This window comes from Hemitrygon akajei, chromosome 7 (genome assembly GCF_048418815.1).
Source record: "Hemitrygon akajei chromosome 7, sHemAka1.3, whole genome shotgun sequence".
In the NCBI taxonomy this organism is placed as follows: Eukaryota; Metazoa; Chordata; class Chondrichthyes; order Myliobatiformes; family Dasyatidae; genus Hemitrygon; species Hemitrygon akajei.
The window spans coordinates 66,883,679-66,897,102 of NC_133130.1; the positions used below are offsets into that span (position 1 = coordinate 66,883,679).

Consider the following 13,424-nt stretch of genomic DNA (forward strand, 5'->3'; position numbering starts at 1 on the left):
CTGCTTGTGCGTGGGGGGCGGTGCTTGGGGGGGCTTTGGAGTTTTAATGTTTAACTGTCATCCATTCTTTGGGGCACTCCTCTGTTTTCATGGATGTTTGCAAAGAAAAAGAATTTCAGTATGTATATTGTATACATTTCTCTGATATTAAATGTTGAAACCTACCCCTATACCTCTTCTCTCACTACCATTCAGGGCCCCAAACTGTCCTCCAGGTGAGGTGATACTTCACCTCTGAGTCAGTTGTTGTTGTATTTGGTGCTCCCGGTGTTAGTTCATTGAGACTAAACATAGATTGAGAGACTGCCTCACCAAGCACCTACGCTCCGTCCTCCAGGAAAAGCGGGATCTCCCACTGGCCACCCATTTTAATTCCACTTCCCATTCCCATTCCGACATGTCGGTCCATGGCCTCCTCTACTAATGTGAGGAGGCCACACTCAGGATGAAGGAACAACACCTTATATTCCATCTGGGTAGCCTCCAACCTGATGGCATGAAATCAATTTCTCAAAATTCTGGTAATGTCCCCACCCACCACTCTCCTTCACCATTCCTCGTTCCTTTTTTTCTCTCTCACACTATGTCCTTACCTGCCCAGCGCATCCTCCTTTTCTTTCTTCCACTGCCTTCTGTTCTATCCTATCAGTTTCCCCTCTCTCTAGCCTTGTATATCTTTCACCAATCCACTTCCCAGCTCTTTACTTCACCCCTCCCCCCCTCAATTTCACCTATCACCTTCCTTCCCTCCTCCCACCTTCCTCTCTAACTCCTCATCTTTTTTTCTCTAGTCCTGAAGAAGGGTCTCGGCCCAAAACGTTGACTGTACTCTTTTCCTGGCCTGCTGAGTTCCTCCAGCACTGTGTGTAGATGCAGACAGGTTTCCTCTGGTCCGGGCATATAGAACCATGGGTTGGAACCTTAAAAGAGATCAGCTTCAGAGAGAGAAGTAATTTTTATACCAGATGTTAGAGAATCTATGGAACTTCCTACACATAAGAGCTGTAGAATATAGTTGCTGAGTATATTCAAGGCACACATAAAGAGATTTTTTTCAGATATTAAATGAATTGAAGGATGTGGGATTAGTGCAGCAAAGAGCAGTGACATAAACGATCTTAGCTGAGCAGGGGCAAATGGACAACTCCAGTTTCTATTTATTTCATCTTTATAAGATTCAGTGGGTGAACAGGGAAAAGTCTTCACACATGCCTCTATATCAGGAAACAGGCAGTGCAAGAAGTATTGGAGCACATTTGGTGAATAAATCTGTATGGCCGGATGGGACACCAAGGGAACCAAAAGAGGAGATTTCTAGAACTCTGACAGAGATTTTTACATTTTCATTAGCCATGGACAAGGTACTAGAAGAACGGAGGAGAGATAATGTCCCTTTGTTCAAAAAAGTGCAGTAGGGATAAGCTTAGAAACTACAGGGAATTAAGCCTGTAGCTTCCTACAGTACACAAGTTGTTGGTGAGGTTGTACTTGGAGTCTATGTACAATTGTTTCAGTTTCCCTGTTTTAGGGGAGACACCACAGAGTGGAAAAATTGCAAAGAAAGTTTATGAGACTGTGGCCAGGGTATAGGTGTCTGTGTTATAGGAGAGGGTGGATAGGCGAGGACTTTATTCATTAGAGTGTAGGAGACCAAGGACAGAACCAAATAGAGGTGGATAACATCATGAAGAAAATACTGCAGCTAAGTGGAATATTCACACTTCCTTCCAGTGAAAGTAAATCTCACACCAAAGGCCAAAGGTTTAAGCAGCCAGATTATTGAAGGAGGAGTTAGACATTGCAGTTAGGGATAGAGGAAATGAAGAATATGAGAAAATACTGGAACAGGGTATGAAAATTGGGTGATCAACCATGATCATACTAAATGGCCAAGCACTCTCAAATGGAGTTTTACTTCTGATTTCTAGGTTTATATCAACATGAGAATATAGAACAGAGGTAGAGAGTTTAGAAATATCTCTATGCATTTTGAAGATTATTGCACTTAATTTATAAATATCAATGCAACTTTATATCTTATAAAGAGTTTGCTTAACAAGAATTCCATAATGATGCACTATACATACAAGTATGGCAACATGCCTGATTACCGGTACATTTGTGTTTGCAACCTGATGAGACACAGGCAATTTGGTTCAGGCTGAATAACACATACAGAATGCTGGGGGAACTCAGCAGGTCAGGCAGCATCTATGGAGAGCAATAAACTTTTGAAGTCTCAGTCTGAAATGTCAACTGTTTATTTCTTTCCATAGATGCTGCCTGACCTGCTGAGTTCCTCCAGCAGTTTGTGTGCATTACACTGGGTTTCCGGCAACTGCAAAGACTCCTGTATTTGATTCAGGCTGAGGTTTGCTGGTGATGAAAAGATGTCAGGTCACAGTAGCATTGTGGTTAGCACGGCACTATTACAGCTCAGAGTGTTCGGGGTTCAGAGTTCAATTCCAGCGCCATCTGTAAGGAGCTTGTATATTCTCCCTGTGACCACTTGTGTTTCCTCTAGGTGTCCTGGTTTCCTCCCATGGTCCACAGACATACTGGTTAGTAGGTTAATTGGTCATTGTAAATTGTCCTGTGATTAAGCTGTTGTTAAATAGGTGGGTTGCTAGGCGATGCAGCTCGTTGGGCTGGAAGGGACAGTTCCATTCTATACCTCTAAATAAGTATGTAAATAAATAAACAAAATCAATTAATGAGTAGTGGGATTGCATTTATTTGGGAGTGTATTAGGAGGAGGCTAATGTCCATTTGGCTCTAGCACACAGAACTGAACTGGAAAGTTCCTTCACTCTGCAGAGAAAATTGCCTTAACTAAGTGTTTTTGGATAAAAGAAAATATGATTGCATTAATACAGGTATTTCTCCATTCTTTCCTCTCTTCCAACATCTTTTATTTCAAAAAAATACAAAGCAATTCGTAAGCAGAAAAGTTCTGATTATTTCAGCAAAAGTGTCCAGCTGATGTTTATATACTTGCAAGCCAGTCAAACAGTTTCTGTTCTATTTGAAAAGTTTATAATGAAAATGAGATTGCGGGTTCTACCTGCTTCTTGAGCTGTGGTGGGAGATATGCATCCAGGAGAGAAGGAAGGCTGCTCTTCATGTGTGTACACATTGTAGTTGAAGGACGGCTGCAAGTAAAGAAACAGAATTTATCAGTGATGACTACAAGACTTTAATCAGCAACATGCCTGAACACTGACAGGTCTTCCAAAGATTCAAAGGTTCATTTTATTATTAAAGTAAGTATGCAGACTACAACTCCGACATTTGTCTTCTCCAGATAGCCAAAAAATACAGAAAACCATAGAAGCAGCTGAAAGAAAGACATCAATCCCACCACACATGAAAAAAACCCACTCATAAACCCCAAACATCCCAACCCCTCCCTCATACAAAAACTACCAGATCACCTACATGGAGAAAGAACAAGAGCAACAAACCATCAAGCCCCAGCCTGTCATTCGGCAATCAGAAAGAATGGGCAAAAACATGCAAAAAAAAACTTGGAACTGAAAGAGGCTGATAGGAACTACAGTCCAATGTATAAATCTCAGAATTTCAATAACATCTCCAAGAGCATCGGACCCAACAGCCCCTCCCAGGACACCGAGTTGAACCAGCGGCCCCCTTCCCTGGGCAGTGACTTGAACCAACGGGCCCCTCCCAGGGCAGTGATTCAAACCAACGCCCCCTCCCAGGTCAGTGACTCGAACCAGCAGCCCCCTCCCAGGGCAGTGACTCAAACCAGCAGCCCCCTCCCAGGGCAGTGACTCGAACCAGCGGACCCCTCCCAGGGCAGTGACTCAAACCAGCAGCCCCCTCCAAGAGAAGCGACTTGAGCCAACAGCCCCCTCCGAGGGAAGTGACTTTAAACCCATGTCCCCCTCTGAGGGCAGCAACTCGAACCCAGCGGCTTCTCTGAGAACCGTTTGCTCTCCCTGCATTTGCCTCGATGTTTCAACCTTCCTCGACGCTTTAATCAGAGAGAGATGTAGTCTCGTGGCCCCTTGTCTCATCTCTGAGCTTCTCCACATGGCAGCTTGTGCTTGCATTTCTGTTCTAGGGTTTTTGTGGGGACAGCAGAGCACTAGCTCACTCAATCAAACTACAGGCTGTAAGTCAGTCTCCAATTTCACAAACAGATGAAAAGAATAAGTAGAGATGTAGAAAAACCGAAATGTCGCCCGAGGAGTTCGCTGGTGTCATCTTGACTGGAAGAGTCAATATTTTCCTGTAAGCTCCTGGAGAGTTTCACTGCAGACAAAGCCCTGATCAAGCTTCATGGACTTGAGAAGTCTCCAGGGTTTTTTCACATTTTAAAAATATCTGACACACAGAGATGATTAAATTTTAAACTTTAAAATAGAATAAAACTCCATAATGAAAAAACAAACAAACAGGAGATTCTCCAAATGCTGGAAATCCAGAGCACATACACAAAATACTGGAGGAACTCAGCAGGTCAGGCGACATCTCTGGAGAGGAAAAGTTTTGAGTGGAGACCCTTCATCAGAACTGGAAAGAAAGGGTGAAGAAGACAGAATAAGAGGGTGGGAGAGGGGATCGGTGGGGGGAAATGAAGGGAGAAGCTGAGAGATAATAGGTGGAAAATGTAAAGGGCTAAGGAGGAAGGAATCTGATAGGGGAGGAGGGGCACGAGAGGGAGGTGACAGGCAGGTGAGGAGAAGTAGTAAGAGGGGAGTCGAATTGGGAATGGAAAAAGACAAAAGCGGGGAGGGAGAAATTACTAAAAGTTAGAGAAATCAATGTTCGTGCCATTAGGTTGGAGGCCACCCCGACAGAATATCAGGCATTTCTCTTCCAACCTGAGCGTGGCCTCATTTTGGCAGCAGAGGAGGTCACGGACAGACATTTTGGAATAGGAAGTAGAACTACAACGGTAAAGCTAACAATAGCATTATGGTCAGGAGAAATCTGTGGGAAAAGAAACAGGTGACATTTCAGATAGAAGGCACTTCATCATAATTGGGAAGTGGTTTGATCAAGGGTGCTCCATTTGAAACGTGCTGTTTCTCCTTCCACAACCCGACCTGATTATACCATTTCCAGCACTGCATGCTTTTCATTTCACTGCTGTCACTGCCTGATATGTTACAACAAACAATCCCTGCCTCTGTCAGCTTTAGTGGACTAAGGGCAATCTTCTGGATGAAGACATAGCTTCCCGGGCCAGAATTCATCGGGAGCCGTTGAGTGCCCCTCTGGAGGCCCGGGCACTGGACGGCAGACTTCTGGCCCGGGTCACACACTGCGCACCACCTCAGTCTCTAATTCTCTCCGGGAACCATCAGGAGTGGGTACAATTTAACTTAATTTCCTCCCTTCAAGCTCCTATAGTTCTTGGGTGTCCCTGGTTGGTCTGCCATAATCCTCATATCGACTGGTCCACTGGGAAGATAGCCAGCTGGAGTCTGTTCTGTCACTCCACTTGTCTTCAATCGGCCCTTTCCCCTGTGAAAGTCACCACGACCTCGTCTGCCGCTGAGACCCTGACCTATCCAAGGTTTCACAGAGTACCACGATCTGGGAGAAGTATTCAGCAAACAACGGGCCCTTTCCCTACTGCCACACCGCCCTTATGATTGCACAATTGACCTTCTCCTCAGGGCCCCTCTACCCACCAGTCAGCTGTATAACTTGTCCCGGCTAGAAAGGGAGGCAATGGAGGTGTACTTAAATGAATCACTCATGATGAGCATTATCCGGCCCTCATCCTCCCCTGTTGGCACAAGTTTCTCTTTGTGGGGAAGAAGGATGGCTCACTGTGTCCCTGCATTGCTTACTGAGGCCCAAAATAGCATAAACATAAAGAAGAAATATCCACTGCCCCATCCCCTCAACTCTGCTTTTGAACCACTTCAAGGAGCCACCATCTTCTCCAAGTTGGACCGACAAAGTGCCTATCATCTGGTCAGGATAAGGGAGGGAGATGAGTGGAAAACTGCATTCAACACCCCTCTTGGTCACTGTGAATCCCTGGTCATGCCATTCAGCCTCACTAATGCCCCCACCGTTTTCCAAGCCCTGATAAATGATGTCCTTAGAGATTTCATTAACTGCTTCGTGTTTGTTATTTGGATGACATTTTAATCTTCTCCAGCAATCTTCAGGAACACACCCACCATGTCCGTCAGGTTCTGCAGAGGCTTTAGGAGAACAAACTATTCTTAAAAGCCAAGAAGTGCTAATTTCACATTCCTTCAGTCAGTTTCTGAGGGTACATCATCGAAAGCAGGCAAGTGAGAGCAGATCCTGAAAAGATCCGGGTGGTAGTGGAATGGCCAACACCTACGACACTCCAGTGATTTCTGAGGTTCGCAAACTTTTATCGCCGGTTCATCAGGGTTTACAGCCGGATGTCAGCACCCCTTAGACCCCTCTTCACTGGGACCCCGAGGTGGACTCAGCCTTCTTGGAGCTGAAGAGGTGATTCATCTCCATTCCCATCCTGGTCCAACCAGACCCCTCTTGTCAATTCACTGTGGAGGTCGGCGCCTCCGACTCTGGGGTGGGAGTGGTCCTCTACCAACTTTCAGGCCCTGACCAAAAACTTCATCCCTGTGCCTTCCTTTCTCGCTGGCTGGCTGTCCCCCGTGCGGTCAAACTTGGAGTGGAGGCACTGGCTGGAGGGCGCAGAACATCCTTTTATCGTTTGGACCGATCACAAGAACCTTGCATATACCCAAACCGCCAAACGGCTGAATTCCCGCCAGGTCCGTTGGGCATTATTGTTTGGTCGGTTCAGATTTACACTCACCTATCCTCCAAGGTCCAAGCACGGGAAGCACGATGCCCTCTCCCGTCAATACATTTCCGAAGAGGGCCTTCCCAACCCTGAGACCATTCTTCCGCTATCCTGTGTAGTGGCTGTCCTCACCTGGGAGTTCGAGGCCAAAGTCAAAGAGGCTCTATGGACTCCGCCAGACCCAGGCAACGGACCACCTCTTTGTGCCCGACTCCATTCGATCTCAGGTTCTCCAGTGGGGGCACACGTTTCGTTTCACCTGCCATCCCAGGATTGATCGGACTCTGTCCCTCCTTAAGAGACACTTCTGGTGGCCGTCCATGAACAGTGACACCTGTTCCTTTGTCTCTGCCTGTTCTGTTTGCGCCCGTGGAAAAGCCTCCCACCGACCGCCTGCTGGATTGTTTCGTCCCCTGCCTGTTCCTAGCCACCCTTGGTCTCACATTCCGCTGGACTTCGTTACGGGACTACCCCCTTCACATGGGAACACTACCGTACTCACCGTGGTGGACCGCTTCTCCAGAGCTGTGCACTTCGTAGCTCTTCCCAAACTCCCTACAGCTCGTGAAACAGCCGACCTTCTCATCCATCATGTCTTCCACCTTCACGGGATTCCCTCGGACATTATTTCTGACTGGGGCTCCCAATTCGTTTCTCAAGTTTGGAGATCTTTTTGTCAAGGCCTTGGAGCCTCAGTAAATCTGTTGTCCAGCTTTTATCCGCAGACGAACGGGCAAACAGAGCGAGCTAACCAGGATTTGGAAGCAGCACTGCGCTGCATAACCGCCAACAACCCATCTGCCTGGAGCAGCCATTTCACTTGGGGAGAGTACGCCCACGACTCCCTGGTCAGCACCGCCACCGGAACGTCTCCCTTTGAATGCTCCCTCGGTTACCAACCCCCTCTGTTCTCCACTCATGAAGAGGACATTGCTGTGCCTTCTGTTCAAGTCCATCTCCGCTGGTGCCGCAAGATCTGAAAAGACACATGCGCGGCCCTGCTCCGTTCAGCCGACCACAACCGGAGGATTGCCGAATGCCATCGGATTCCTGCACCTGATTATTGGCCTGGGCAGAAGGTTTGGCTCTCTTCTAAAGACATCCCCCTCAAGAACAAGCCCAGGAAACTCGCCCACCCCCTCATTTCCTGGGACCATTTGAGATTGAGAGTAGTATCAACCCCTCGGGTGGTTCGACTCAAACTACCCAAATCTATGCACGTCCATCCTACATTTCAAGTTTCCCAATTGAAGCCGGTACCTGTCAGCCCTTTATGTCCTCCTGCTGAACCCCCTCCACCCGCCCGGGTCATTGACGACCACCCAGCGTACACTGTCCGGCGATTACTGGATGTGCACTGCCAAGGCAGGGGCCTCCAATACCTGGTTGATTGGGAAGGATACGGCCCAGAGGAACGTTCCTGAATTCCCCGCTCCTTCATCTTGGACCATTCCCTCACCCGCGATTTCCATCGGGACCATCTGGACAAGCCTGGTGAACCACCTGAAAGCTCTCGTTGAGGGAGGGTACTGTCATGGTCCCGATTGTTTATTCCCTATCTTGCTCCTAATTTTCTGATTATGCCATGGTCCCGATCATTAATTTCCCAAATTGCTTCCAGTTCTCTTTAATGAGGGCACACCTAGTTTCCATCAAAGACTCAGTACGTCACAACCACTAGTCGCCAGTTTGTGGTCTTTTTCCTGCGTGTTAATTAACGTTTCCTGATCGCTTAGAACCATTTGTTCTAAGTTTAGCTCCAGTTTCAAGGTTTACCTCTGAGACTCCGTTTTTCTGACTCAAGGCTCCACATCAATGGCTCTGCGTCAAGGTCCCTCCTGTTTGCTGTTTGGCATTTCCGCCCGTGTAAGCATCCTAACTCAATCTCTGTGCCTGTGTCCTGCACTTGGGTTTGCCTCATTTGCCATGCTCCACTGCAACATAATAACCAAGATGAAAAGCTTTCATATCTGATCAATGGTTGTTTACAAACTGAGTTCAGTCAGAGCTTCCAGCAATGTTCCACTGCTGATTGAAACACTGATAAAAACAGAAAATACGCAAAATTTTACTTCTTAGAACAAGAACTTTCTTCTGGCCCTGTTATTCAGCTCGTAGGATATGTACCTTTGTTAAGGAAGTTATCCCGGTGACGCTGTGATCTCTGTCTTGGAGGCCAACGTCAGGCTGTCTTCAATGCTCGCAAGGTGATAGGCCTGATGGAATACCTGGTAAGGCTCTGAAAACCTGTGCCAACCATCTGGTGGGTGTGTTCAAAGACATCTTCAATCTCTCATTGCTACAGCTGGAAATTTCCAACTGCTTCAAAAGGGTAACAATTATACCAGTGCCCAAGAGCAGGGTGAGCTGCCTTAACAACTATCGTACAGTAGCCCTCAATCTATGGTGGTGAAATGCTTTACAGGTTAGTTACGGCTAAAATCAACTCCTTCCTCAGCAAGGACTTGGACCCCTGCAGTTTGCCTATTCCCACAATAGGTCTACGGCAGACGCAATCTCATTAGCTCTCCACGTAGCTTTGGATCACCTGGACAATACTAACACCTATGTCAGTATGCTGTTTATTGAATATAGCTCAGCATTTAATGCCATCATTCCTACAGTTCTGATTGAAAAGCTCCAGAACATGGGCCTTGGTACCCCACTCTGCATCTGGATCCTTGACTTCCTAACTGGAAGACCACAATCTGTGTGGATTGGAAATAACATCTCCATCTCGCAGACAATCAACACTGGCACACAGCAAGGAAGTGTGCTGAGCCCACTGCTCCACTCTCTCTGTACCCATGACTGTGGGTAGGCACAGCTCAAATACAATCTATAAATTTGCTGAGAATGCAACCATTGTTGGCAGAATCTCAGATGGAGACGAGAGGGCATACAGGAGCGAGATATATCAGCTAGTTGAGTGGTCTCGCAGTAACAACCTTGCACTCAGCATCAGTAAGACCCAAGAAATGATTGTGGACTTCAGAAAGGGTAAGACAAGGGAACACACAGCAGTCCTCATTGAGGGATTAGAAATGGAGAGAGTGAGCAATTTCAAACTCCTGGGTGTCAAGATCTCTGAGGACCTAACCTGGACCCAACATATCGATGAAGCCATAAAGAAGGCAAGACAGCAGCTATACTTCATTAGGAGTTTGAGGAGATTTGGAGTTTCTACAGATGTACATTGGAACGCATTCTAACTGGCAGCATCACCGTTTGGTAAGGTGGGGGGGGGGGGGTGGTGGCTTCTGCACAGGATCTAAGTAAGCTACAGAGAGTTTTGTAAAATTAGTCAGCTCCATCATGGGCACTAACCTCCGTAGTATCCAGGCCATCTTCAAGGAGTGGTGCCTCAAAAAGGTGGCATCCATCATAAAGGATCCCATCACTCAGGACATGTCCTCTTTGCATTGCTACCATTAGGAAGGAGGTACAGAAGCCTGAAGGCACACACTCAACGATTCAGGAACAGCTTCTTCTCCTCTGCCATCTGATTTCGGAATGGACAATGAACCTATGAACACTACGTCACTATTTTTTAATTTATATTTTTTGCACTACTTATTTAACTCCATATACTTACTGTAATTCACAGTTTTTTCTCTCTCTATTATTGCATATTGCATTGTGCTGGGGCCGCAAAGCTAACACATTTCAAGACCTATGCCGGCGGTATTAAACCTGATTCTGATTCAGACACACTGACGAACTCGAGAAATAGGTGCGGATGGAGGTGACATCACCAGCACAAGAATATTAGCCACCGTGACACTGTGCGGATGAAACTTACTGGTCAGGGTGCTGGACATTCAGCGGCACTGGGCCTTAGACAAGAAACTGATGGACATCCGGAGATGGCTTCAATGACCCGCCTATAAACGAAACTTGCAGAATGGTTGAACCCAATCCCCCAGCGATCCGCAGTCTGTCACCGTCTCCTAACAACCGATAACGCAAACGCAAAATAAATCTCAATTTGATCAGAACTGTTTTTGGATTGCCTACATTTGATTCTGGGGTTTGTTACAGATTCTTTTTTGCGTGTGACCAGGAAATATATTTATCGAGGAGAAATACGTGAAGCAGGGTGAAATTTTAGTATTTTCGGAGGCGTGAATTACAGTGGCGTGCGACCCAGTCGTTCCTTAAGTATTCATTTTATGGTCAATAAAGCATTAAAAAACTCTTTAAACCATAACCGTAGCCTAATTTGTAAGGCACACAGACTCCTTCTTTGTATTCGCTGGGAACATTTTTTTAACCACAGAATTAATGTTGTGTATCCAGAAGGAAACGTAAACAAACTGCCTCGAAATTTTCTCCTGTTATCAAACCAGTGAATTAAAGGGGAAAGAGTCAGGAGTACAATAGGAAAAAAAGGTATGGAATACTCCGAAACCGAACCTCGACCAAAGTAATTAAAAGTTTATCTGCAAAGAAGGCTTGTTGAGTCCGGTGGAGCACTCACCGTGAGTAGCGCCGAGCTGTCGCTCCGGGTGACGGGAGACGCGCTGTGAAAGGCACCCCACCTCCCACGTGTCACGCTCCACCGCCACCCCTTGGCTTTAATGTCGGTGCAAACGTGTGACAGGTGTCCCCAATTTGCATCTTGCCTCTCTATAGCAATGGAGAGGCTGAGTACACACAGCTCATCGTGGAATGGGAAGGAGAGGTAAAATGACATGCTTCCACCCACTCGGAGGTAATGGCTCCCTTCATGGCCACAGAGAGGGCAAATGCAAATTGGAAGAACAACATCTGGTATTCTGCTTGGGTAGCTTAAACCCGATAGACCACTGAATTTTGATTTTCTGTTAAACCACGCCCTTTCCGTTCTTCTTCCACCTACCTGTTCACCTAGATGTCTTCTCCTTTTGTTTCCTCCCCCTACCTAGTTCCATCTGCCCATCATGCCCTCATCGTCTGGTCCCATCTCACCTCCCCAACTGTTCCACCGTCACCCTCTATCCCCACTGCTCCTCCCTGAGCTGATACTGCTATGTATATGCAATCCCAATGTGGGATCTTTAGCTGAAACATCACCTTCACTAAAACTGCTCATAGATGTTTTATCAGCCTCTAGGATGACTGTGACTTCAAACAGAAGCTGGTGATGTTAACCCTGTATAGGGAGGCTTAGACCCATAGGTTGGGATTGTCACCCCACTTATGCCAGAGTATGTTCTTGTGTTCTTATGAACCTTTTACCCCTCAAACAAGACCAAGAGGGAAGGCAACCTTGCCTGACTGCAGACCTGACTAGGAAGTTTCCTATTTCTCACTTGCCATTTTGGTCTGCACTACTATGTCTATTTAATGTATCCAATCATGAATTCCCTCTCCAAAGGCCATTTTGGACAAAGTGTTTGTTGTGCATGTGTATAATATTCTGTCTAAGCTAATGTCCAAGCTCAACTGGTATTGTCCAAGCTAATGAGACAAATGTTCACCCCCCTCCAAACCCATTAAAGCAAATATATCCTAAAGTGACACAAAACTGGCAGAGGTGCACCAAATGTGATATTGGTCTACCACCAACCCCAAACAGACCTATCTTGATTGGTGATGAATTTTGACTACAAACCTTATATAGCAGTCAGAGGGGTCTCCAACTTCTGATCTTTATCCTTTTCTTCATCTCCTTGTAGATACGAGTGGTGGTGCATTTCCTCATAGGCTCTGATGTACTGCCAGCCTGAAGGATTGTATTGTACAGTTCCAGTCCAAAAGGGCCAGGTGTACTTCAGCTGTGGGATTTTATCCCTATCGAATGAACAGATAGACCCAATTCGCTCATTAAGATTTTGATGGTACATCTTTTTCCCTTCTCATCTTCTTGAGTGGTTATTACACAAGGCCACAAGATCAGTGTAAATCAGTTAGATAAAATGATTCACTGGACAGTTAATCTTAGCTAGTGGGGATTGGGCTGCTTCTTCCTACCTACCTTACTCATGTTAGCCCAGTGCAAGTTTTTTCTTGTAAGTGGTAAATAATTTCAAGATGTTTCTGTTCTGATTAGATATATACTTTATACAAGTTATTACTTTAAATTGGTTCTGTTCCCTGGTTGCTGTGGGTAACCATCTGCACCTGTCTGGCTGTTGTCTATTTACTTATTTCTTTGCTGTAGCCTGAAAATCAAATGACAGCAATGTTTTACTTTTAATTAGGTTAATCAGTCCTTTCCACACAAATGATTGAGAAACCTAGTAGCTTGATCCAGATTTTTGCTAATGTTGAGAATTATCCTTTTATACTTGCAAAACAATACTACAATCTCCATATTTCTCTAATTTGCACATTTACAGGATTTCTGCAAAAGATAAACCCATCTAATATTTTCATTGTAATATTGTTAATACATCATGATTTTACATTCCTAATCCAAAACCAGAAGAGTGAATGTTTTATGATTAAAGTTTCTGATTATAGTTTTATTAACTAATTTATTAATTAAACCACATGCAGGTGCAAGTGTAAGTATTTTCTTAACAGTATGTCAAGTGTTAATGATTGCCCATCAGAATTCTGTTAAGAAATGCTAGTGGTTATCTGTGTGATCTTATACCTTTATTCTGGCAATGTTTTTTGTGACAAAGCTGTTTGTTGTTATTGCTGA

General features: G+C 45.6%; 1 protein-coding gene across 1 annotated transcript in view; it reads right to left on the reverse strand.

The window, feature by feature from the left end:
* LOC140730127 (uncharacterized) overlaps positions 1–11,310 on the reverse strand; it is a 153,234-nt gene extending 141,924 nt beyond the window's left edge. The window contains exons 1-2 of the mRNA XM_073050261.1: positions 11,271–11,310; positions 3,065–3,152 (exon numbers count right to left, since the gene is read on the reverse strand). Of these exons, the coding sequence (XP_072906362.1) occupies positions 3,065–3,136 (72 nt within the window). The 5' untranslated portion in view covers positions 3,137–3,152; positions 11,271–11,310. The remainder of the gene's footprint in view (positions 1–3,064; positions 3,153–11,270) is intronic.
* Positions 11,311–13,424: the final 2,114 nt, after the last annotated feature.